Source organism: Pteronotus mesoamericanus, unplaced genomic scaffold (assembly GCF_021234165.1).
Source record: "Pteronotus mesoamericanus isolate MK-2021 breed Mesoamerican mustached bat unplaced genomic scaffold, CSHL_Meso_final contig_68, whole genome shotgun sequence".
In the NCBI taxonomy this organism is placed as follows: Eukaryota; Metazoa; Chordata; class Mammalia; order Chiroptera; family Mormoopidae; genus Pteronotus; species Pteronotus mesoamericanus.
The window spans coordinates 61,711-87,196 of NW_026555234.1; the positions used below are offsets into that span (position 1 = coordinate 61,711).

The 25,486-nt window shown below is 60.0% G+C and overlaps 1 protein-coding gene across 2 annotated transcripts; it reads left to right on the top strand.

The window, feature by feature from the left end:
- The first annotated feature begins 750 nt into the window (after window positions 1–750).
- On the top strand, window positions 751–20,495 carry PIGG (phosphatidylinositol glycan anchor biosynthesis class G (EMM blood group)). Of its 2 annotated transcripts, XM_054581835.1 has the most exons (13): window positions 751–1,026; window positions 1,826–2,031; window positions 5,905–6,114; window positions 7,359–7,547; window positions 8,317–8,458; window positions 10,961–11,173; window positions 11,306–11,523; window positions 11,741–12,022; window positions 13,084–13,541; window positions 14,861–15,052; window positions 17,424–17,733; window positions 18,703–18,866; window positions 20,192–20,495. In XM_054581835.1, the coding sequence occupies exons 1-13, from the start codon at window positions 873–875 to the stop codon at window positions 20,403–20,405; spliced, it is 2,952 nt and encodes a 983-aa protein (XP_054437810.1). In that variant the 5' UTR covers window positions 751–872; the 3' UTR covers window positions 20,406–20,495. The 2 variants fall into 2 exon arrangements, with proteins under 2 accessions (XP_054437810.1, XP_054437811.1); XM_054581836.1 differs by lacking the exon at window positions 11,741–12,022.
- The last annotated feature ends 4,991 nt before the right edge of the window (window positions 20,496–25,486 follow it).

Below are 25,486 nucleotides of genomic sequence, written 5' to 3' on the forward strand. Positions count from 1 at the left end.
AGGTTTCCTGGGAAACTGCGTTCAGAGCGCGTCCGCTCGGGATCAGGAAATCCTGAAAACGCCCGGGAGCGGTCGTCGCGGTGCTTTCTGGAGAGACGGCCGGGCGGGCCCAGCCCCCGGAGGGCGGTCTCTGCGGGGCGCCGGCAGCGGACGCGGGGGACTCCGCACGGGACCTGCGGGAGGCGCTGGAGCTGCGCGCGCGCGCCTTCCCTGGGGCCGGGCCTGCCCGCGGGCAGCTCCTGTGGCCAGGACAGAAACGCGCTGCTCCAGGCTTTTCTGAGAAACAGCTCCCCAAATCCTGCAGCGGGGACCCTCCCTGAGACCCCCGGGTGGCGCTGGACCTCAGGGACCGGCCGCCGGAACGTGCCCCCGGGGGTGACGGGCAGCTTCACCGGGAGTGGGGGGGAAGTCAGCGATCGTGAAGGGTCTTGACATGGCAGCCACCACAGCCTCCCCGAAATGCTCAAGCCAACTGCACTTCCACGAGGATTTCGTTTTGAAGAAACAGCACCAGGTTTTAGATGGACTGGAAGTCAGTAAAGACCTAGAAAACGGGAACGGTGTCCTTCCGCGCTCACGGTCTATTGGCTTTCCCCGAGGAACTTCACAGTCGGATATTCACGGTGGGCGGAGTCCGTGTGGGAATTAGGCCCGCGCGCCGGAAGTAGGCGGGGCTTCCGCTCTCTGGGGCGCTCGGAGCCAAAGGCGCCCGCCCCATTAGCGCGTACTTCCGGTGCGCCGGCTGCCGTGACGCCAGGGGGACCGGCACCTGGCATTTGTTCAGAGGCTGTTCCCTGCAGCCCGAGGCCGCTGCCGCCGGGCGACTCTGCCTGGGCTCCGGGAGCCGGGTCCCCGCCCGGCGCGAGGGCGCGATGCGGCTGGGCTCCGGGACCTTCGCCGCAGGCTGCGTAGTGATCGAGGTGCTCGGGGTCGCGCTCTTCCTTCGGGGGTTCTTCCCGCCTCCTGTGCGCTCCTCTGCCGGGACCGAGCACCTTGCGGAGCCCCCGGCGCCCGAGCCCTCGGCAGGTACAGACCCCTACCCGGCGTCCCGCTCCCTGGGCCGCTGCTCTCGGGCGCTTCCCGGGCTCCTCTTCCATCCTGGTCCCCGTACCAGGACCCCTCTTCTTACAGCTCCCGCCTCTTTTTCCTACCACTTGGCAACCGCCACTATCAACCCCACTGCGACCCTCCTCCCTGGTTCCCGAAAAGCGTGAGCGGGAGAGGCGCGGCTAGGCCCCCGCGCCTCTCCCACTCAGGCCGGGACGCCCGCACCTCTGTCCCGAGCAGGCTTTGAGCCACTCCCTTCCTGGCAACTTCTTTTGCTCAGTGAGTCACAAAAGATAAAGAGTCTTGGGTTTCGGTGTTTTGTTTTGTTTTACGTTCCTCCAAGATTTTTTAACCCGCAGGGAAGACCGCCTCGCAAGCGACCCTTCCCAGGCAGAGGCATGGTTCCTGCCTGGCTCCTGTTTTGGGCAACACGGGCCCCTGACCACGTGCGCACAGTTTGTAAATGCTTGCCCTTCCGCTCAGTGAGGCACTGTGTTTTCAGGTCATGCTCGCTAGATTTTCCAGTCCAGGGCCCTCAGGAAGAGACTCCCGGGTCCCAGACTCCGCCCCACGCTAAGGGCTATTCGCGACTTAATACCGGGGCTCCGTGAGCTTCCTGGGAGTGACCCCCTCGCCCGCACTGTGAGCCTTTTTCTTTGGGTTGATACATGTGGATAGGACAGGATATGCACCAGAGAAGTAGGCAGAAACTAGGTTATAGGTGATTGAATGCCAAATAAAGTTTAAAATCTCGTTTCCTTCTTTCAAACACTTTCAGGAGCCACTTCCAATTGGACCAGCCGCCCACCACCTCTCTTCAGTAAAGTTGTTGTTATGCTGATAGACGGCTTGAGAGACGATTTTGTGTTTGGGTCAAATGGGGTGAAGTTCATGCCCTATACAACTTACCTCGTGGAAAAAGGAGCGTCTCACAGTTTTGTGGCTGTAGCAAAGCCACCTACAGTTACTATGCCTCGAATCAAGGTAAACAGTTTGACCTAATGTTTTGTAGTCATGGTTTGGCTCTTCAAAAGGTTTAGAGGGGGGCTCTCTGTAGTCTTTTCCTTGTCCAGATTTTAACTGTTTGGTGCCGTCAACCTGGCTGGGGCAGGAGAGTGTGCAGAAGCCTGACAGGTGAGCTGGAGCTGAGACCCATGACGTGCGCCCTTTTTCCGGTAGCCAGAGCCCACGCTTCCTGGGAAGCACAAAGGATTTAGCGCCCGGTCGTCCGGGCCAGCCTCGTCCCAGAGGTGCCGTCCTCCTCCCCTGCTCTTTTCTTTCATTGACATTAGGTCCTTACAACCCTGGGGTCACCTGGTTCAATCTCCTGACTTTGCAGGTGAGGGAGGAAACTCAGGCTTGTCCAGCCTTGCAGCAGGCACAGTGGCCAGTCCAGCATGAATGGGCCGGAGCAGTTCTCACTGTCCCTGCTCTGGGAGGTACCTTCCGGTGTGGAGCCTGGTGAACGTGACATTGAAGTGACAGTGCTCTACGCAGGAACTATGCGTAAAGACAAGACTAAAGCTCTATTGATTGACTCCAGAACTACTTGTTGGACAAGTAGAGGCCGTTTTCCAGATGAGAAAACAGGCTTGAAGTGCCAAAACCACACTGCTGGAATCGGGAACTGCAGTATACGGCTCTGTCTGATTCCAGAGTCTCTGTTGGTCACACCGTGTCACGCGGAAGAAGAGGGGATCCAGAATGCATCCTTTCCCAGTTGTCTCTGCAGAGCCCTCCTCACTCTCGAAGGCAAAAATCTACCATCCCCAAGGCCACAGGAGCCGCAGGGAATCCCCACGGAGAGGACAGACTTGAGCTCTCACACTCCGTGGCCCCCGGCTGTGACGCAACGGCTCCCCTGGGCAAAGCCAGTGCCACATTGTCCCCGCCCTCCTCAAAGGGCCGTGGGAACCCCAGCTAGTGCAAGAAAGAGGGGAGCACCTTGAAAAAGCCCCCAACGAGTGATGGACAGATTTGGCTACATGAAAACACACATTTTAAACAAAGTCAACTGACAAACGATCAACTGGAAAAATTACTTACAGTTGACACAAAAAACAAGATGCTAAGCCCATGAGATGTAAGCAGGGTCCGATCAGACACAGCAGTCCAGTGGCATCTGGACAAAGGATTTGAAGAAATCCACAAGGGAAGAAATTGAAATGACCAGTAAACATGGGGAAAGATTCTTAGTTTTATTAGTGATCATAGCAAGGCAAACTAAAACCATCTATAAGGCCAGATTTTGCCTATCACCTTGTAAAAATGTAAAGATTGATGATAACCTCCTCTTCGCCAGAAATGAGGTGAACAGGTGCCTTCAGACTGCGGGGATCACTGGGCCCAGCTGCTGCCCTTGTCCAGCCCAGGGGGTTCGCCATTGGCCTGCACGGCGCCTCCCCACCCAGGCTCAGGGCTGGGCGCCTGCCCTGCCCACCTCTCCACCTCCGTCTGGGCTGCTCTCCCTCCTTGGTAGCGACACACAGCTCCGTCCCCAGCGTACCAGCCCCTCTGCTGTGGGCCCTCTGCCATTTACTGAGTGTCCCCTGGAAGGCCCCACCTCATCTCACCTGGGGGACACTTCAGCTTTCAGGTCTCAGCTCCAATGGCACTCCCATGAGGAGCTTTCTAAAGTAAACATCCATTAAAATGGTCTTTTTTTTTTTAGAGATTTCGTTTATTTTTAGAAGGAGCAGGAGGGAGGGAGATAGAGAAACATCGATGTGTGAGAGAAACGTTGCTGTGTGGTTGCCTCTCACACGCCCCCCACTGGAGACCTGTCCTGCACCCCAGGCCTGTGCCCTGACTGGGAATCTAACCGGTGACCCTTTGGTTCTCAGGCCGGCACTCAATCCACTGAGCCACACCAGCCAGGGCCTTGGTTAAATATGTTAAATATATTGCACATTCAAACATGGATGTAAGTATATTGTACATTCAAGTATTATGTGTAACTAGCTGATCTGTGATTAATTGGAAAGCAAAACCAACTTGCAGGATTATTTAGTTACCATTTTCGTGAAAAAAAAATATATTTTTGTGTATTTGAGATCGTACGCACACAGAAGAAAGTATGAAAAGGTACTCACCAGAAGTAACTGGTGATCTTCAGTGAGTAGAATTTGGGGGTAAGAGAGAAGGTCACCTTTTGAGAAATGACTGTTGAGGTGGGATTTCCGTACAGGCGGGCACATGCGTCTCTGTGCAGTGGGATGGGGTGTAACACGTGCACGCACGCTCCCACCGCCCCCCCGGGATTCCGGTCCCGCCCCCCCGCCCCCCCCCCGCGTGCGGGCTGCGTTCGCTGTCATTTTGTCTGTGGGTGCTGATTTGCCTGAACTGCGTCCAGAGAGTCTCCCCGCGTCTACAACAGCTGATGTCCCTGCCGGGTCACGTTCGGGTTCTCGTTGGGGCGGCCTCTCCAGGGGTCGCCCAGGGCAGCCTCGGCCGGCAGTTGGTCAGAGGCTGTGTGCAAACACCATGGGCCTGAGGCTTCCCCTGTTGGCAGGGTCCCGTGTGGGGCAGGCCACACGCTCACGGGCCAGGGCACTTGTGCGTCCGTCCGGACTCTCACTCTCTGAGCAGGGAGAGGATGGTAACCAGGCCCTGCCCGGCGTCCTCTGCGTGGACATGCAGCCTTTCGGGCCCCGGGAATAGGGGGGCTCATACAGGTCAACAATACCTGTCTCGCTCCCCAGGTGCCCTGTTCAGTGTTGGGCTGATCTCTCACCACAACCAGCATGTGGCGTCAGGCCACTGTGACCTGGCCTTCCTGTTGATTCCGCGCCTTGGCGTGGTGCTGGTCTGCAGAGCTACCTCCCAGGCAGGGGCCCCGCCGGGGCCTCGGTTGCTGTAGCTCAGAGCTGGGCTTGGGGGGAGCGGCCCGGTTAAACCACCGCAGGTGCTCCTCGTGCTCCCGGGGCTTCGGGGCTTTGTCTCGAGGAAGCGCTTCTCGATTGCTTGTTGGTTGTCTATCCTTGATGAGTTTTCAAAGTCCCAAGATGGTGGTTTTGGACAGTTTTATCCAGTTTTATTATTGCTCTTGGCAGAGAGGACTTGTCAAGCCTCTTGCTTGCATCCCAGAAGTTCAGTAAATTCACCTTTGCGCTTGTTGTCCGAGGAGTGTTGGGAAAACGATAGCATCTTTGGCGTGACCCGGGTTCCTGTCCATTTTCATCGTGTGGGGCCCTGGGCGCTAGTGCAGTGGGTTGTCGGAAAAGCCAGGTCACAGAGGCCGTGACCCGTCGCTGTGCCCTCTCAGACTCTGTGCTGCACGAGGGAGGCTGCTGCCCTGTGCCTTGGGCAGCGAGGTGTTGGGGTGTCGCGCCCACCTCTCCTCCCAGAAACCATGGTCGCACATCAGACTGCGGGGAGGGGACCAGCATCGATGGGCCAGTTCAGTCTGAGAACCCCTGCGAGTTCGCGCTCTGAAACCGCCGTCCTCCCGCGGCTGTTAGGGCTGCTCCTGGACTCGGGAGGGGGCGTCACAGCCTGTGGTTTTCCCATCGGTAAACGGAGTCTGCAGATGTGAAGCTGACGGTGGGCTAGGACAGACAGGTTTGTGGTCTCAGCAGGTCCCACACTTGGCCACTTGCTTTGGTTCTTGGAACCCGTAGCTTCTCCTCTGGCCGCCCCCGTTGCCCGGCTGCCCACGGCCTCCTCCCACACCTTCTCCTTGGCTGAGCTGCAGTCAAGTATTCACGGCGGAGCTTTCTGGTTTGGCCCAGAACCAGTGCATAGCTCCCCCTGTCCTGCATCAATCTATGCCTGGTGCTGTGTCTCCCTTCGGCACCATGATCTGCAGCCCCTTCCCCTGCTTGAACCCGGGGCTCATGGCGACGTTCCCTCCCGCAGGCCCTGGTGACGGGGAGCCTCCCCGGCTTCATCGACGTCGTCAGGAACCTGAACTCCCCCGCGCTGCTGGACGACAACGTCATCACGCAGGCCTGGGCCGCGGGGAGGAGGATCATCTTCTACGGGGATGAGACGTGGGTGAAATTATTCCCAAGGCATTTTGTGGAATATGATGGAACCACCTCGTTTTTTGTGTCAGATTACACAGAGGTCAGTTTTTAAAATAAGAAACCTGTGTCACTGTAGGTAGAGAGGGAGCGTTGTTTGTAGCGGCTTTGTTACTGCGATGGGAGTAGTGTAGAGACCTTGCCAGCGTGGTTCGTGCACAGCCAGTCACAGCCCGGGGACAGACCCCCCGGGGCCAGTGTCAGCGCAGTCCCCGGGAGCCCACAGCCTAGACCAGCTGCGCACCCTCTGGCGCGTGTAAAGGATCCAGAAGGGCTTTCCAGCAAGGAGACAGTTAAGCCGAGTCCTGCAGGTGAGTGGGGACTTCCAAGGAGGACGGGGAGGCAGCGCCCGTCCAAGGCAGAGCCTGAGGACGGCCCGGGCTGCCCAGGACCCCCAAGTCCTTCTGCACGTGGGAGGCGCATGGCATGGGGAGGGCAGAGGGTGGGCCCGGTGCGGCGGGGCACGAGCCCCGTGCTGGGCTTGCAGCCCGCGTTGGACAGCTGAGCCTGGGTGCAGAGGGGGACCTGTGGGGCAGCGGCCCCCGCGTGTCTGGACTTGGCGCGGGGCAGACAGTCTCGCACAGCACGCCTGTCTGTGGGCCGGACCCGGGGAGCCTCCTGCAGGCCTGCTCATGCCCGCGCCCCCGGCGGCCTGTGCAGACGCCCAGCGATCGCCCCTGCGGCCAATCACCCTGTCCTGTGCGTGGCCACGCGGACACCCTCTCCGTGTTGTGGACTTCTCCATGCGAGGGGGTGGCTGGCCGAGGGTCCCGGCTGAGGGGACTGATGGCTCTTTTGGGCTGGGTGACAGCTTGTCACCGAGCCCCGCGTCCCCCTCCACCCAGGACAGTTTTCCGGTCAGGCACTCGTACAGACCCAGGGCCTCCCTGGGGTTGCTTGACCTCTGGGCGCTGTCCTGTCTTCACTCGCTGCCCTTCTCCCTTCGTCTCCTCGTAATGACCTGGCGCCTGTGTGACTTGGCCACGCGCTCTGTGAAGGCCCAGCAGTGGCCCCACAGAATTTTTGTAGAACAAACCTTGCTCGTTTAAATTACCTGTATAAGATACTCTGTCTATAATCTGGAGGCATAAACACGGTATTAGTGACATCTTAATCTAATGCTAATGTTTGTTTAATTTTTATGGCAGTTTTTATTTCTTCTTGGTCTTTTCAAACTCCCCCAAGTCCTATCACCTAAACTAAACCTGATCACTCGCACCGTGCTTTCCTGGGGAGTGACGATGAAGGGAAACTGGAGGGTCCTCATTGCTCGCCTCCCGCTTTCAGGTGGATGATAACGTTACGAGGCATTTGGATAAAGTACTGAAACGAGAGGACTGGGACGTGTTGATCCTCCACTACCTGGGGCTGGACCACATCGGCCACGTGTCTGGGCCCCACAGCCCACTGATCGGGCACAAGCTCAGCGAGATGGACAGCGTCCTGATGAGGGTCCACACGGCGCTGCTGTCCCAGGTGAGCTGCCCTGCAGTGTGTCGTGGGGCGGGCGTGTCCCCGTGCCCACGTTCCCTAGAAGGACGGAAGCTGCCGCCTGGCCGCGGGGCAGCACCAGCGGCCCCGTGGGACTCACCGGCACGGGCTCCGTCTCCGCCATCACCGCTTACCCCGCTCCCCTTCTCGCCTCGTCTCCCGAACGCCTCCTGCCTCCCGCCGCCTGGGTCTCTGTGGAGCCTGTGCTCCTGGCCAGCGCGAGGCCCAGTGACTGTGTGCAGAGGTGCCCTCGGAGGGGCCACGGGAGCGCTGGGCCCTGCAGGGGGGCCGGCCCCTGAGAGGCTGTGATTTCCAGCAGCACAGTCAGAGCAGGCTCGTGGGGGGTGAGCAGAAGCTGGGAGGGAGGGGGTGGATGGCCTTCCCCGAGGCCAAGAGGAAGGGTGCAGTGGGGCTGCAGCCGCTGGAGCAGGGAGGGAGCCGCGTGGGACCGAGGAGAGGCCCGAGGGGCGCTCAGAGTGGCGCCCCCACACTCAGCCCGGGGTGGCCTGGAGGTCTGGGCCCAAGTCCCGGGCCGGAGAGGCCCTCGGGCCGCGCCTCCTGTGCTGTGTGACCCCCACGCGATTCGGCTTGTCTCATGGCCCTTTGACCTGACTGCAGGCTCATAGGTAAAAAGGAAAAACAACTAGTCTAGAAAGAGCAGCTGTGCTTAGAGCTAAAATCTGCGGTGATTTCTGAACAAGACTACGTGTTCCCAGCACGAACGTGGTTGAAACACTTTCCCTCCGCCTTTCAGGAGCGAGAGGCGTCTTCGCCCAGCCTGCTGGTCCTCTGCGGCGACCACGGCATGGCCGCGCACGGGGGCCACGGGGCCTCCTCCACGGAGGAAGTGAACACGGCCCTGCTGCTGGCCAGCTCTGCGTTTGCGCGGCGGCCCGGTGAGAACGCGGGAGTGGGCGTCATGTGGGAACTGTGCCTCATTTCTCGTCTCTAACCCGACTTTCATTTTAACAGCTCTTTTTGGGAGCAAAGTTTCAAATACCCTGAGTCGTGGGAGAATGAAAATCAGTGGGGCGGGGCAGTCGGGACTGGAAGCGGAGACTTCTCGCCCTGGTTCGCACAGCACAGCACCTTTGTGGCCTTGAGCTGTGTGAACGTCTCTGCCTGGGTGTCTGGAACTGGCAGCTGGGAGACAGCTGAGCCGACATGAACTCTGGGAAAAGTGTGCGTTGTTGGAAGCTGTACGCTGAAGAGCCTCGTCAGCGAGAGTCACGGGCCAGCCCCAGCGGGGTCCACTGAGGGCCCGCCTGTCGTCACTGACACGCCCAGCTCTGCACCCACGCGCACCCGGCCCCCCGGCCCTCCCCTTGGCCCCCCGGCCCTCCCCTTGCCCCCCTGGGAGCCTGCCTTTGCCTCCTCACGTCACTTGCTCCCTGGCGCTCCCTGATGTTTCTGTAGACTCTGTGGCTTCCCCTCTCGGGTCCTCGGCGTCACCCAGCCCTGTGGGAGCCTGCCGTCTCACGAGTGGGCACAGTCCCTGCCAGAGTGCCGGCCTCTCCGCCCCGCTGCCCCGACAGCAGGGTCCGTGTGGCCGCCGGGCTCCGTGAGAGGCCCACGCCTGAGGCCGCCCTCTCTGCCAGCTGTTTGTAGTCCAGCACAGGTCTCTGGGCTCCTGCGGTGCCCCGGCCCATGCGAGCGCCTTTACCCCCAGGGAGGAAAAAGGACGGCTAAGCTGGCAGGTCCTTGTTGTCAGAGGCTAGGGCTGCTGACCGACCGAAGCGTGCGTTCGACGCCCCTCCTGCCCGGAGGCTGGGGCTGCTCGGGGCCCGGCCTCAGTGCACCCTGGGCTTGGGGCGTCCTGTTTCAGTTCGTTTCTCTGCTTGAAGGGCAGCCGTCCTGCGTGACCTCCTTACGCTCCGCGCCTGAGCCCGGGCTGCGCGCCCTTCAGCCCGTTCAGAGCGGGGCTGCGCCACCCTCGCCGGGGTACCCTCGCCACCTCGGTGGTCGCCCCACACCTCCCACACCCAGGCCCCGCCCCCCAACCTGGCTGTCATTCCGTCTCCAGGAGATTTGAGTCTTCTGGGGCTTCCTGCACGAGGGACCCAGGAACACGTAGCCGCATGTGACCGGACACTGTTTCCAAGGCCCACACGCAGTGCTGCCTGCGCCCGGTCTCCACGCCCTCCCGCTATGGAGCGGCGCTTGTCACCCATCCACTCCCCAGGTGACGGGTGCTCATGGCCGTGCCTCGGCGTTACGTGCACGTTGGCAAAACGGTTTCTGTGTATACACGTTTCCATGTGACGTCGCACACCTTCGGCCCATTTCCCGCCTCTGGGCCGCGGGTGCCACGCTCACGGCCCTGCGGCTGACACCTGTCGTCCCGTGCGCAGGGCCCTGCGTGACGAGGTCGGGACGTGGACTCGCAGTTTGGGTCTCGGAATAACAGCCTTTTGTCAGTTCCCAAAGCGGGGTTTTGTTTTGGGTTTTGTCTTGCTTCAGATCAGTGTACTTAATGTAAGAGAACACAACAAGAAAAAATTAATGTTGGAGAGGAAACTTCTTTCTAAGTAGAACCCAGGAGCCATCCGTAGAGGATCAGTCAAGAAAAGATAATAAATTTAACCCACTTAAAAAGAAAAATTCTATGCAACAAACACTGCAATCAAAGCTCGTTGTCTACACACTCACACTACAGTGTCTAAGAGACTCCGCCCAGGCACCGCCTCCCCAGGGGCCTCTGGGTTATGCTCAGCACTGGGATGACCCGCAGGGCAGCTCCTGGGTCAGGGGGGGCTGGGCCCTGACCGCACAGGCGGGACGCTGGCTGCATGGAGCTGCTTGTCCCAGGTCTCGCACTGGAGGGCGCAGGGCTAGGGCCCGGGGCCTGATCACACCTGCCTCCACGCAGCGGTTGGTAGGGCGGGACAGGGAGCTGCTGCTGGGCCAGGAAGTGCTTCAGGACAGCAGCGGGCAGGGCCGGCTCTCAGCAGGCCCCCATGGCAGCCCCCCTGCTGCTCTGTGGGGTTGGGGAGAGGGCCGCGCTGAATCCTGAGGCCAGGACCGCTGGAGACCAGCCTCTCCCTTCACAAGGGTTTGCTGACCTCGCTGAAGGGACCGTCCCTCAGGTGGCCGTCCTCTGAACTGCCTGCCCCCCCCCGCCCCCGTGGCCTGCCATGCTGTGGAGCTCACTCCGCGCGGAATGTGTGTGCTGGAGCCTCCCCGGCACTGCACGCAGCCCAAGGGAAGGCAGCGCGCCCCCCGAGTGGGCCTTCCGTCGGTTGACTGGCATCAGACAGCGAGGCGCTTTCCACGTGAACCTGCAGGGAAGGGTTCGAAGACGTGGACGCTTTGGCCGACCTTCTTGTAGAGGTCAAACTCGAGAGCAACTACCATCCTGCGCATTCTGGAACCTGTCCCTTACACTGTTTCTTCCCCAGGTGACGTCAGACAGACACAGCACGTCCAACAGACCGACCTGGCTGCAACGCTCGCAATAGGGCTTGGTCTGCCGATCCCCAAACACAGCGTGGGCCACCTCCTGTTCCCCGTCGTGGCCGGAAGGGCAATGCGAGAGCAGCTGAGGTTTTTACACCTGAACGCAGTGCAGCTCAGCAGGCTGTTGCGAGAGAACGTCCCTGCCTATAAGAGAGGTGAGTCCCCACGCCTGTGAGACTGTGTCCACCCCGCCCATGCTGGCCCCACGTTTCCGTGCAGCCTTGCCCGCCTGTGGTCGTTTGACCCTGACCTGCCCACACACACGTGTCTGTGTGACCCCCCCACAGAGCCTGGATTTGAACAGTTTCAAATGTCAGAAAGGCTGCATGCAAACTGGGTCCGACGGTACCTGGAGGACAGCCACTCCGAAGCCCTTCTCAGCCTGGGGAGCAAGGTCCGCAGGCAGTACCTGGAGGCCCTGAGGACCCTGAGCCTGGCCCTGAGCGCGCAGGGGGCCCACTACGACATCTACTCGATGGTGGTGGGCGCCGTCGTGGCCCTGGAGGTGCGTGCTCGCGGGCGCCGCGGCTCGGCCGTGGGGCTGGCCTGATGGCGTCGCCGGGGCTGCACAGGTCAGAGGATGGGTGACGTCCGTGTTTCTGAACACGGGAACATAGGAGCTTCCCTGGCTGCTCCTGGCGTCCCTGGGCACACAGTCGGGTCAGGGCTGCGCGGCGCCCCACGCCCGACCGTCGTGGACACACCCCGCGTTCCTGCCCCAGGTCCTCGCCCTGCTCCTGCTCAGCGCCCCGCAGGCTCTGGGCGCCGCGGCCGAGCTGGACGTCCCTCTGCCGGCGCCGGTGTCGTCTCTGCTCTTCTATGTGACTCTCCTGCTGCTCTGGGCCGTGCACGTCGCCGTGTGCACCTCGGCCGAGAGCTCCTGCTACTTCTGCAGCCTCGCGTGGCCGACCGCGGCGGCGGTGCTGGCGCTCGTCGCTGCCCTGCTCTGCGCCGTCGTGGCCGCCCTGACCCGGGCGCTCCTGGGTGCTCGGCTCCCGAGGAGGGTAAGGCGGGTCCCCGCAGGCGTGGCACCCTCTTTTCACACAGGCCATGTTTTGTTATTTTAGTCAACCTGTCAGGCCTGGGCAGCCCTGGCCAGCAAGGAAAGGAGCCCACAAGGGCGGCCTGTCCCCGCGTGCGGAGCGCCAGGTCCCAGGCCCCACCTGTCGGTGAGAAAGACAGGGTCTCCGTGTCGGTGACTGTCACACGGGGGCCGTGCAGAGCTGCTGGTCGCCGGCCGGGAGGCAGCTGGTGGACGGGGCAGCACAGGCACCGGGACCCGTGCTGCCTGGTGCGAAGCAGGTTTCTCTCTCCGGCTGACGTTTTCCTTTGGGGTGTTTAGGGCCTTTGGCCTCTTGCACCTCCATTCCTCAGCTGGCTGTGGGGGCAGGGCCCTGAGGAAGAGGCGGGCAGATGGCCAGCCCCAGAGCCCCAGGGGGCCCAGCGCTGGGCCTGCCGCGTCTGAGGGCCCCCCGTGGTGCGTGAGAGCCGGCCTCCCCCAGGCCTGGCCAGGCTCACGGGCCCTTCGGCCTGCCTCCTGGCCGGACGGATGCGGGGTCCGCGTCGAGGAGGGGCCCAGTGGCGGTCGCTGAGTGCTCAGCTCCCAGCTCACGTGCTTTGCGTGGGTGCATCTCAGGGCAGTGCTGTGGTGCCAGCTTTGTCATTCCAGTAGAATTGACTGTTTCAGTGCACAGTTTCTGGATTTCTGGAAAATCTGTGGAGAAATCAGAGGTCCAGTGAGGTGGGAACTGCCCGGGAGCAGGAACGGGCGGTGGCCGCCTGGCGGCTGGGGAGGCCGCGCTCTCCAGCGCCACCAGCTGTCGGGTCTAAACGTCAGCGCCTCGCTGCCACTCGGCCTCGGACGGGCAGTCCAGGGTGAGGACGGCCCGTGTCCCCGGCCTGTGCCGAGGGGAACAGGCCATCCCAGCGAGGCGGTGGGGCCTGAGGTGCGTGAGGCGAGGGCCCCCGGGGTTTGTGCCCCGTGATCAGTGGCTTGAAGCGTGTGCAGCAGGATGCGTGTGGTGGCCCGATTTTTCCCGCACAGAACGCATCTCCCTCTCTCCAGAACCCGGCTCACTGCAGCTCCAGGTGGTCGGAGCTGGACCTCCTCATCCTGCTGGGGACGCTGGGCCACGCCGCGAGCCTGGGCGCGAGCAGCTTCATCGAGGAGGAGCACCAGACCTGGTACTTCCTGGTCAGCACCCTGTGCCTGGCCTTGGGCCACGACTCCTGCAGAAACTGCTTCCCGGGGGACGGTGACGCGCCCCTGCATTGCTCGCACACGGAGGAAGGGTTTGCCGGCGCGGTCCCCGCTCTGCGGAACAAGAACCGCCACTGTGACGTGCCGGAGGCGGGCCAAAGACACCGTGGACCCTCTTCCCTGGACGCGCTCCGAGGCCGCGAGAAGGGGATGGTGCTGGCCAGCCCGTGGCTGGTGCTCGGCTGCTGCCGGCTGCTGCGGCCCCTGAACCAGACGGGGGTGCAGTGGGCCCACCGCCCCGACCTGGGGCACTGGCTGGCCAGGTGAGAGCATGGGCCACGGCCCCTCGTGGTCTCCTTCTGCAGAAGGCAGGCCTGTCCTTCGTGGTCAGGATGCAGAGGGCGTCTGAGATCGCAGGGCCTGGAAAAGCACACCCTGCCCCTGGCTCGATGGGGGAAGGAGCCCAAGACCCGCCTCCTGTGTTTGGGTTTTTGTTGCCGAATCGTTGTGATTCGTGGTGTTTGAAACCCTGTGATCTTTCTGTGGTAATTGCGGCGAGGATGCGGTTTTGCCCCTCGCTGGCTCCCCCCTGAGGACGCTGCTGTCCCCACGTCGGGTGAGGGGCCAAGGGGAGCTGTGCCGCCCTCCCAGCACGACCTCGCCAGGCGTCAAGAGCCCGAGCACAGGAGGCACCGGGGCAGCACCGTGACCCTCTTCGTAGTTTTCTGGAACCTGCCGCCGTGCGGGAGAGTTGGCCACTTCCCACCCGCGGGGGCCCCGCCCCGCCCCCCTCTTCCGGGCCCCGCGGTGCCCATGGCTCGGTGTGAACCGACGTCCTCCGCACACGGGACCTGGCTCCCCTCCGTCATCACAAGTTGTTCCCGCCCTGCGGGGCTCCCGCCCGTTGCAGAGGCCTCGCCGTGACCCCACCCCCCTCCTGACAGACCTTGAGGGGCGGCCAAACTCCCATTTCTCAGCTGTGACAACGACCAACCCGGGGCAGAGCACAGGGTCCAGTGTCATGGCCGCCATGGATGGACGCCTAGGTGACCGCCCCTCTGAGCGAGGACCGGGCCACAGGGTGGTCCCAGCACACCTGCCGTCCTCAGGCCCAGGCCCTGGCCACGTCTGTGCGCTGTCCCGGGCGTGTCTCGCTCGTGTGTGCAGGTGCCTGGGCAGAGCGGTCGCACGGCCCCACCGGCCGCTGCGCTTCAGGCTCCGGGAGGGAGCAGCCCTCGCCGGCCCTGCCCCGTGAGCCCCTGAACCTCTCTGGAGTCCCCCACCCGGGAAGAGGGTCATACCAGGAGGTGCATGTCCCTGTGCGCTGCCCAGCCCCTGCGTTGGGGACAGTGCGGCTGCCTCAGGAGAGGGGCACAAGGCCCGGTGTCTCATGCTCGTCCCCGCCCCGGCCAGGGCGGGGCTGGTGTGGGGACCAGGTGCATGAGAAATGGGCGTCCACGGGAACAGCCCTTTACTAAGTGGTGAGAGCCTCGGTCCGAATGTAAGTCACCAACGATTTTCTGTTTTGCTCTTCCAGGAAGCCAGCACGTTTAGTACAGGTCTTAGAAAGCCACTCCGTGTAGATCCGTGACATCAGTTGTTACACTTGTCACTAATTGTTGGCATTTCCCATCTCTTTCAGCTCTGACCATAAAGCCGAGCTGTCGGCGCTGGCTGCCCTGTGCCTCCTCGCGGTCTTCGCGCTGGCTCAACGGCGGTGCTCGCCCGTGTCGCGGGCGGCCTTGGCGCTCGGCCTGCTGGGCGTCTACTGCTACCGGGCGGCCACTGGCCACGTGCTGCTGCCCTGGCAGCGCGACAGCAAAGGCGTCTCCAAGTACGTGCGCCGGCGGCCCCGAGGGTGGGCGTTTAGGTCTGTCCCCTGGTGTGTGCGCGGACGCGTGCCCTGCCGCCTCTGGGGCGCTGGAGCCTGTGGTCCCAGAGCTGGTTTTGCCGGCAGTGGCCCCAGGGCGTGGCCCTGCTTCCCTCTCGGTTCTGGCAGGAGAGACACAGGTGCCTTGGGAGAAAGGTGTTTGAGGTTTATTTTTAAACAAGGCGTTTTTGAAAGCAAGGGATCTAAAGGGTCTGGATTTCTTGGTCAGGAAGCTCCGAGGTGGTGACATGTGGCTGTCGCTGAGCAGCTGGCAAACACAGCACAAAAGGCAAGAGTCCAGATCATCGGACAGGCAGGGAGGCCCCCTGCTGGTCAGCGGGGTCAGCTCCTCTGTGTTCGGCTCTGGGGTGGGGCGGGCGATGTCCGCAGCGTGGGCTGCGAGACCTGCGGAGCCTCGAGTGCGCCCAGACTCCAACCCCAGTGTCCTGGGGGCAGTTTGTCTCCGGGAGAGAAGCCGAGATGAGGCCGAGGCCGGGGCACGGCCACCGCACAGGGCGGAAGCGCGGCCACTGGCAACTGTGGTGGGCGAGGCCCTGAGCCAGGGAAGGGGGCTCTGAACTCCCGCAGCCACTGCGACGCTTGGCGGGGGACTGGGCTGCGTGGTGGCCCGAGCCCGTGACACAGGAGCACGTGTTCTATGTGTGAAAGACTAAACTACATCATTAGCTGTGATTGTTTTCAGGACACAGACCTTCGAGGAGCTGATCTTGGTTGTGCTCAGTTTTGTGTTTTCTAATCAGAGAAAAGCAAGTGTCATCTTCCCTGTACAGGTCAAGGGGAAGGTCGAGATGGCTGGGCCAGGCCACTGGGGGGCCAAGGGCATGAGGGGCACCCCTGGAAGCGACCTGCGGACGGGTGTGGGGAGCCAAGGGCCTGGCCGGGCGCCAGGCCTCCGCCCGAGGCAGAGAGGCCACAGAGGGCAGCGTGGCGGCTTCGGAGTCTGAGACTCCGGGCCCGTGTCAAGCCCGGAAGTCCCATTTCAGGGTGTGTGTGTAAACCTCCACGGGTCATACGTGAGTGAATTCCACTCTGCCTCTCAGACCGATGCGCCTGCTCTCAGCATCACCCACTTCCAAACGTGGGTCACTCCTCGCCTCCCCTGGGTGCACGCGCCCGTGTGGGCCAGCACGCCCGCGCGGCCTGTGCTGCCCTGCTCCCATCGTTTCTGCGGAACCCTCCGCTCCTGCCCCCGCCCCCGATCGCAGACCCCGCCTGGTTCTGGACCTGCTGGTTCTGCGTCACCCACAGCTGCCCCGCCCCTCGCAGACCCCACGTGCCGCTGCCCGCCCCCCTTTATGTTTAGCCGGACTCTCCTCCGCGTGGAGCCCGGGGCCGGCAGCGCGCTCCCTCCAGGCGGCCGTTCAGCCTGACCGGCACCTCCGGACACGGAGCCCAGCGCCCCTCCTGCAAACTGCTCGGACCCCTCGGACCTCTGCCGCTTTCTCCTTCTTTAAACCCGTGGGCCTGTTGTTAGCTCCCGCCTGGGCTGGAAATGCATAAACCTTCCTAGGAGAATCTGAGATACGGAAGTGCAGTTTTTCAGAATAGATACATTATGGTGATTACTTCATTATAAAATTTTTACTTAACAGTACTTCAAATGATTAGCTTTTCTAGTATATATAAAATATTTGATATTTGAAATTTATCAAGGTGTGTTTTGGGAACATACGTGTTTCATAGATGAAATGTGTTTGTATAGTGTCACAAACTGTGTCCTTCACAGACAACTGTGAGTAACATGGTAAATGACTTGATTTGTAATATTGCCCGTGTGCCAAACACTTGCCGTGCATCCTCCGGGGTCAGTCCCGGGACAGCTTGGTGCGGCGTGGGTGCCATCTCTCCTCATTTACGTGCAACAGAGCTGAGCACCACTGGCAGTAACTGACTAGCTGCCTCGCCCCAGCCGCAGAGCCGGGCACTGGTGGAGCCGCTGCCAGGCCGCGCCACGGTGCATGTGCGCCGGCGCCTGAGAGCGCTGACTTGCATCTGCTTGGCTGAGCCCGTGCAGTCGTACCTGAGCGCTCGTGAACTCGTGGAGCTCCTGGCAGAGCTGGACCTTACCGGGTGGACGGCGCTGGGCATCCTCGGACCAGACGGGAGCAGTTTCCGTGCGTCTGCTCCACCAAAGCAGGGCGTGCCATGAGGGCCAGCATGCCGGCCTCCGGGCAGGCGCCCCCTCTACCGGGCACCCCGGGCGGGTGGCACTGTGGCTTCTGAGCTGAGTAGATATGTGGCCGCGATGGGAAAATATGTACTTGAGTTTGCCTGGGTGGCGCTAACAAACCTAAGCTGTTCTGATTTTTTTTAGGGGCATCATTGAGGCTCGTTTCGTGTACATGTTTGTCCTTGGCATTCTGTTCACGGGCACCAAAGACTTGCTCAGATCTCGTGTCCTGGCAGCGCATCTCACACGCAAGCCCGTGGGTCTGTGGGACATACACGGGGGCCTGGTGCTCCTGGCGGCGCTGCTCCTCAGGCCGCACAACCTCCCCGTCCTGGCGTGCAGCCTCTTGGTCCAGGCCGTGATGGCCAGCTTCGTCTGGAGGCCCCTGAGGCACGATGCCGCGGAGGTCACGGCCATGCATTACTGGTTGGGCCAAGCGTTCTTCTATTTTCAGGTAGGTTTTCATTATCGTCGTGGGTAGGAGATCGATCGCCAGCTTTTCCTGTCACTTATCTTTCCTTTGAGAAGACTTGAGCACAGGGTGGGGAGTTACGGTGCATGTGTGGCGGAGGATGCTTCAGCCTCGAGTGCGTTGTGTCAGGTGGACCGCAGCCCGTTCTTTCCGACACACGTGCTCAGTGGGCTGGGGCTGTGGTGTGTCCCCACCACACACAGGGCACACCCCGCGCCCTTGCCTTGTCTCAGGGGAGCGTGGCTGTGCTGTCACATCCCCGCTTGGGAGGCAGCTCTGTGGAGGGGCCCTCACTGGGCGGGGACCAGGGCTTGCGTGTGGTCCAGCCTGTGAACACCCCAGACGTCTGAGGAAAGGTTGCCAGCGTTGATACGGGCTGAGTGCCGGGTGAGGACCCAGAGCCCCGCCTCCCTGCCGCGCCAGCTGGGGGCGGAGCCGCCTCGCCAGAGCCAGTGGTTCCCCACCACGGTCTCAGGGCTGACCCTCAGCCCCACCCTGAGCGGCCGGAGCCCTCCAGGTGGCCAGCCTGTGGCCTACCAGCAGTGTCCACCCTCAGACAGGCCCTCACTGGGGCACACGGTCCTCAGCCCCCGGCGGGCGCCCTCGACCCCGGTGCCTCCCAGGGTCACAGCCCTGGATGGGGTGTCAGGTGGGGGGCAGGGCGGGGGCGTCCATGTGGAGTAGAGAGATCTCAGGAAACTCGGAAGCGGCCACCGGTCAGTGGGCTTCCGTCGGCGGAGCATCTTGAGCGCCGGACCCTGCACTTGCCCCTCCCTGTCTGAGGGAGGCGGCTGGTGGGGGACAGTGTGTCCAGGGTCAGCGGGACAGAGAGGGGCGGAGGGGAGGCCGGGGCTCCGGTGCGTCTGCGTCACGGTGGTCATGACGGTTTCACGGTCCCCGGGGGCCATGTTGTAAGCACGGCCACACCAGCGCCATCGCCCTGCCTTCCAGGGAAACTCCAACAACATCGCCACGGTGGACGTTGCCGCAGGCTTCGTGGGCCTGAGCACCTACGTGGAGGTCCCCGCCATGTTCCTGACAGCGTTTGCGACGTATGCGGGGCCCGTGCTGTGGGCCAGCCACTTGGTGAACTTCCTGAGCTCAGACTCCAGCAGGTGACGCCCCCTGCCCCTTGGTCTGGTGTGGGGCCGCCGTCCGTCCTACTGAGGTGCAGGTCACGGGGGGCCGCCCCGGGATGTGGCTGTGGGAGCCGCCTGCGCGCTGTGGTCGGGAGGGGCCCAGCCTGGAGGCTGGGCGCAGACGCACGCTCCCTGGGGGTGGGGCGGCGAGGGGCCGAGGCCTGTCGTCCTGAGGCTCCCCCCAAATTTCCCTCCGGCGGAGGCGCCGGGATGGATGAGCCCCCTGGGATCCCCTCCCTCGTGGGTAGGACCCCAGTGCAGACGCAGGGCTTGCTGCAGGAGCTCATGGTCCAGTGGGGTCGCTGCTGAGCCAGGGCCAGAGGGCACCCAGAGCAGGGCGCACGGGCAGCAGGAACCCCAGCCTGCGGGGGGTGGGGGACGGGGCGTGGGAGCAGCAGCGTGCATGTGATAGTGGAGGGAGCGCAGCGCACCGAGGCCGCTTTCAGCCACTCATCGTGGCCGGTCAGTTTGTATACGTGGTGTGGGAAGGGGGTCTGGTTCACCTTTTGCGGGAATCTGTCCCGATTGCCCAGCACCGTTGACTGAGGGGACCGGGCGTCCTTGCCTCCTCGGTCCCAGGGTGACAGGCCACATGGCCGTGGGGCATGGTCTTTACGGTGCATTGCTGGGTTCGGTTTGCTAATATTTCGTTGAGGATTGTTGGATCTATGGTCACCAGGGACATTGGCCTATAATTTTCTTTTTTTAGTAAAATCTGTGTCTGGTCTTGGAAGTGGGATAAATGCTGGCCTCATAAGATGAGCTTGTGAGCCTTCCCTCTTGAATTTTTTGGAGCAGTTTGAGGATAGGGGTTAACTCTTCTTTGAGTGTTTACTAACATTTCCCCATGAAGCCATCCGGTCCAGAACTTTTGTTGGGAATTTTTGGCTGACTGCTTTGATTTCATTAGCAGTTACAGGTCTCTTCAGATTTTCTTTCTTCTTCACTCCATCTTGGAAGATTGTGTGTTTCTGGGAATTAATCCACTGCTTCCAGATCGTTCAGTTTGTTGGCATATAGTTGTTCATACTCTTGTGAGACTTTCTTTTCATTGTTTATATTTTATAATGTATGTGATAGTATCGTAGTACATGCATGTCAGTTTTAAATAGGTAACTGTGCAAACAACGGGGATGCATTTTTTCAAAACGACTTCAGAGACTGTGGCGGCAGGAGAGTGGCGGGAGGTACCTGCTGCCCGTGGCGTCTCCCCAGGCTCCCCGCCAGACCGACCGGACAGGCGTCTGTGCCGTCCACCTGTGTTGTGCGCGGCCTCATTCACATTCCCGTCTCGTCAACAGCGGCTCAGCCCTGAGACACGCCTGCTTCTGCTACGCGCTGATCTGCTCCCTCCCGGTGTCTGCGTACGTCCTTCTGGTGACGTCCCTGCGTTACCACTTGTTCATTTGGAGCGTGTTTTCTCCGAAACTTCTCTACGAGGGGATGCACCTGCTCCTCACGGCTGCTGTCTGCGTGTCCTTCGTCGCCTCCGATCGGGGCCACGCCAGGCCTTAGACGCTGGAAAACAAGATACTTTCAAAGTCTACTATTTACTCCATGGATTTGATTAATAAAAATTTAAATGCAAGATCATTCTAAAAAAAAGGTGTGATTTCTACAATGTCGATGAGTAGCTTCAATTTCCTGGCCTGCGGTGCTAGAACTCAGATTCCGTAGCAAGCGGCTTAGTTTGCCTTGTTGACAATCACTCCAACAGCTTCCAAACTTTCAGTTTCCTCTGGATAACTGATGCTATAACCCAAATTTGTGTGTTTAAATCGGTGCCTCAAAAGGCCGCCAGGTTGTGTGTGTGTCCTCAGAGCCCAGCAGCCCTGCGGGAGGCGGGTCCTGTCTGCCCCTTCATGGCCCCCCAGCACCACGGGGACCCCGGGAGCTGTGCCGTCCGGGCCACCTCTGTTGCACAAATGGCATTTGCAATTAAAATTAAGACATTTCAAAAAATTATTCATTTAAAAATAAAGATATAATCCTGTCATATGCTAATATATTTTTAAGAAAAATAACTTTTCCAAAACAGAAATATTTAGCAATAAAGGGTGGCATTGTTTTATATTTTTTCAAGTCTCTGTAACGTCTGGCTTCACTGAGGACGGTTGGATCCTGCGTCCCCTCTGCTGTGGTCCATCTGTTTAAGTGAACTGGTCACACAGACCTGTCTGTGAAAAAGGGAGGATATTTTAATTCCTTCTTCTAGTCTTCATGGGCGTTCTTTCTTGGTACTGCACTGAAACTCTGCAAGTGACAGTCTCTTAAAGGTTGGTTTGAGAAAAATGCGACGAATACATGAAAAGCCTGCACGACCCCGTGAGTCCGCTCCTGCGTCCGCGTGGCCTCCGCCTGGCTCACCGGGCTTTGTTAAGTCCTGTGGCCTTAAATGCCACCGCGGGAAGCTGGGGCGTGGAACGAGGAGCTCTGCCTTGTTTTTGCAACTTCATGTGAGTTTTCGACTACTTGAAAATAAACGTACTTGAAAAGGAGAAGCTTCGTTGTGCTGTGTGATCTGACACCATGTAGGTGAACCTCGATCTGCCCTGTACCCTGAAGGGGCCCCTCCCCAGGGGTGGTTCTGCCTCTTTATCATCATGATGAGTCCAAATGCTGACAGGCCTCATCATTCAAACCCAAAAACCACTACTTATACCACCGGCAGAAAACTCTTTCATGTTGGAAGCACAATGGCAGGTGCAAATTCTCCAAAACTTGAACTTAGTGTGAAAACTGCAAGTCCACGACTGTCTCTCTCGGCTTGCAGTCCATGTCGGCCACTCACCCGGCCCCAAACAACCAGGCCGTCCCGTCCCATCACAGGGCCTCCCTGGCGCGGCCCCGAGCCCTGGCACCCGCGTCCCCGGGGCCCGGCCCTCTGTCCTGGTCTTCAGGGCGTCCTTCCCACAGGCACCGCAGGGCGCAGCAGTCGGAGCCACTGCTGTCTTTGCCTTTAAAATTCTGACTTAGAAGAGGACCGCGATCTGAAACGAAGGAGCAGGCGGCCTGTTCTCCGGGGCTCTCCTCCCGCTTCTGTGCCTCCCCCGCTGTGCCCCCTCTTTTTAAGCAATAATGACTTGATATCACTTGTAATTTTTAGATTGTGAATACTCAAACAATTTAAAAAACCCCACATTTTTAAAAGAAAGTATTTTTAACTATCACCACCCAGAAGCCACACTCGTCGCCCTTGGCAGGCACACCTCGGAGGGACCGGGCGCACTAAGGCCCCCCTGCAGGTTGCTATTCTTAATCCGAGAGATTTAATGTAATTTTCTGAATTTCACAGAAAACTCTAAGTGAAACAAAAAGTGCTGAACTTTGGATAACTTTTTTATTACAAGAAGTATTAGTTCATAACGGTCCTATGAAATTAAGAAAAGACTTTAACGTGTTCATTTTAAAAATTAACTCCTCCTCCCTGTTTTAGGTCACACCTGTGGACTCCCTTCTGTAAAACAGGACAACGCTCTCACACACTCCTCCTTGCCCCGCCCCCGGATTCTCCCGTGGGAGTCCAGCTCGCTCGCAGCGCACGCGCTCTGCCCTGCGCTGTGCGCGGCTGCTCGGCGCAGACGCTGCGGTGGTGGCTCCCAGCTCAGCCTGGGTTCCCCGCGCTGCCGCTGCTTTACTTCCCTCTGTTTGCAGGATGATGTCATCATCTGAATTCTGCTCAGGGGGATCCGTGGACTTGGGCCCGCCACCTGCTGCCCCTGGGAAGTGCCTGCTGTGCTGTCCTCCTGCGGCGGCGACTCCCGCGCTGGGCGGGCAGGAGGCTGCGGGGCCGCCCGCGCCCCCTCCGGCCTCCCTTGCGTGGCTTCTCTCCCCAGCTCGGCCATTCTGTGTTCCTTCTTCTTCCTGCTTCTCTCCCTCTTTCCTTTTTTCTGCTTCCTCCTCATCTCTCTGGATTTTTTTCTTTCCTTTCAAAGGTATTTTAGGAGGAATTTTTCTCCTTGTTTTTTATTTGCCTTCTCCCTGGTTTCCTTTTCCAGGATGTCATGGAGCTGGGATCGTACAGTGTGGAGCCTTTTCAGGTTGGCTTCCATTCAGCAACGTGCCCTTAAGTGTCTGCCACGTCTTTTTGTGGCTTGATAGCTCATTTCCTTTTAGTGCTCGATAACATCCCGTTGTCTGGGTGGGCCATAGTGTGTGCGTCCCTTCCCCTAGTGAAGGACATGTGTCTTGGGGAGGACCCCGTGGTTGCTCCCAGTGTTGGCGATTATGAATAAGCTGCTGTGAACACCTGTGACCAGCTTCTGGTGGCAGGTGCTCAGCCCCACTTGCCGCTCAGAGACCTCAGGCACCACGTGCAGGGACCCGAAGGGAGCAGACACAGGCCCCGACACTGAGCAGAGAGACCCACAGAGCCTGTGTCAGTCCCCAGGAGAAGACCCCCTGTGTCATGGGGCACCTCTGACTACATGGCAGAATGTTTTCACCTCTGCCAAAAGTTGGGGGTGACTGGGCACAGATTCTTGGAAAACACCAGCCAGTCCATTTCAGGAAAAACAGGAAAGAACGTGGTCACGGACCTACCACAGGAATCACCTGTGAACAATGTCAATGACCTCAGTAAAGTAAAATACGGAGTTGGGGGCAGTGGGATGGGGGGGCAAAACCGTCTTGGGAGGGTGGGGATAGACGGCTATGTATCGACCCCTGGGGGTGGAAAAAGGCACCGCAGTGCTCACTGCTGAGAAATCAGTGCCATCCAAAACGGAAGAAGAGCCGGAGTAGCAATGTAGTCACTTTCCATAAAAATGGGGACAGATGACTGAAGACAGTGCGTCCTTTAGGGGTGGAAATAGAGTCGAAGGGGAAAACAGCAGCACAATTGACTTTAAAATCAGATGCAGTGGTCACTTGATTGAAATCAATTATATATTAGTGTAAATTACCCCGGTAACAGATTATTCCAGAAAAAGCAAATCATAATACCAAAAACTAACAAAAACATGATGGTGTTAAAGACAAAAATCCAACTCATTACATTTGAAGACTGTTGGCCTCACTACTGATCCACGAACTGGCCTGCAGCCCACCCCCCAAGCAGGGGAGCCCCCGGGAGCAGGTGGGCGGGATGGGGCTTCCATGGAAAGGAGGCGGGACAGCAAGTCTCCACAGCAGGAAAGGGGGCGTTCCCTTGGGGGAAGGAAGGGTTCAGGTGAAGACCGCGGCTTCTCATTGGCTGATCTGCAGCCATGGACGCTGCTCGGGAACAGAACCATGGCCTTTCCTTGTGGCTGGAACGAGGCTGGACCCCTCCCAGCACGAGGAGGGACAACCGAGGCCCCCACTCTCGCAGCCTCCGTCCTGGGCACACCAGCGCATCCCCTCAGCCTGGGTGACTGTTCGGGGGTTAAGGGGGGAGCGAGTTTGGGGAAGGTGATGGGGGCGGGGCCAGAGGAGGCTGAGGCCAGCTCACAGTCCGGCAGGCTGGGCGGGGGCCGGGAGGCCCCGTCCGCGCGGCGAGGTCCGGGCCACTTCTGCCCCCACCAGCCACGGAGAGGGATGTGCCGTGCCAGTGTGGGTTTGCAAAATAAGTCCGTTACTAAGGCTGTTATGTGAGAATATTTGGAAATAAGCCAAAAGCAGAGTTTCTCCTTGGGCAGTCAGTCTTTAACATTTGAGCTTTTTAAAGAATATTCATCTGGCCCCGGCTGGTGCGGCTCCGTGGACTGAGCGCCCACCTGCAAACCAAAGGGTCGCCGGTTCCATTCCCCGCCAGGGCACAGGCCAGGGTTGCGGGCCAGGTCCCCGGTAGGGGGCGCGCGAGAGGCAACCACACATGGATGTTTCTCTCCCTCTCTTTCTCCCTCCCTTCTCTCTAAAAATAAATAAATAAAAACTTTTTAAAAAATGCTCATTTAGCCCTAACTGGCGTGGCTCAGTGGGCTGGGTGTCATCCCACAAAGCAAAAGGTCACCAGTTCAACTCCCTGGTCAAGGCACATGCCTGAATTGGGGGTTCAGTCCCTGGTTGGGGGTATGTGAGAGGCAGCCAACGGATGTTTCTCACCCTCTCTCCCCCCTCTCTAAAAATAAATAAATACCACCTTTTTTTTAAAAAAAAGAACATCCATCGGGCAGGTGCATTCTGGTTCCTGACCGCCCTGGTCTGACGAAGCTCCCCCTTCCTCCACGGCGGCCTCGGCCCCTGAGGTCTCCGAGCCCCTGGCGGGGGGACAGGAGCAAACCACTAACCTTGACTGAGTTCGGTACTGGGTTCAGGATCATCCCCCCCAAATGCTGGTCCGCCCGGAACGTGGCCTTTTTTGGAAATAGGTATTTGCAGATCAGACTGGACTGGAGTTGGCCCTACACTGAGTGACACTGCACTTACGAGAGACAGAGACAGGCGTACGGGAGGCCACATGAAGGCAGAGGCAGAGACGGGGGCGGCGAGTCTACAAGCCCAGAAACACGAACCAGCAGCCGCCAGAAGCCAGGAAAAAGCCGCGAGTGGAGCTGTGAGGTGGTCCAGGCGCCGAGACGGTCCCGGGAGCACCGGTCTCCACCGCCAGACCGATCACCCATTTATTCACGGGGCCCCACAGGTGGGGGCACCTGTCCATTTGCTCGCGGGCCCTG

Excerpts from the sequence above, each read along its gene's own strand:
- PIGG (XM_054581835.1), top strand. The coding sequence starts at position 873 with ATGCGGCTGGGCTCCGGGACCTTCGCCGCAGGCTGCGTAGTGATCGAG. Across the intron at positions 1,027-1,825 it reads GGCGCCCGAGCCCTCGGCAG|GAGCCACTTCCAATTGGACC; the intron begins GTACAGACCCCT and ends AAACACTTTCAG. Across the intron at positions 15,053-17,423 it reads GACAGCAAAGGCGTCTCCAA|GGGCATCATTGAGGCTCGTT; the intron begins GTACGTGCGCCG and ends GATTTTTTTTAG.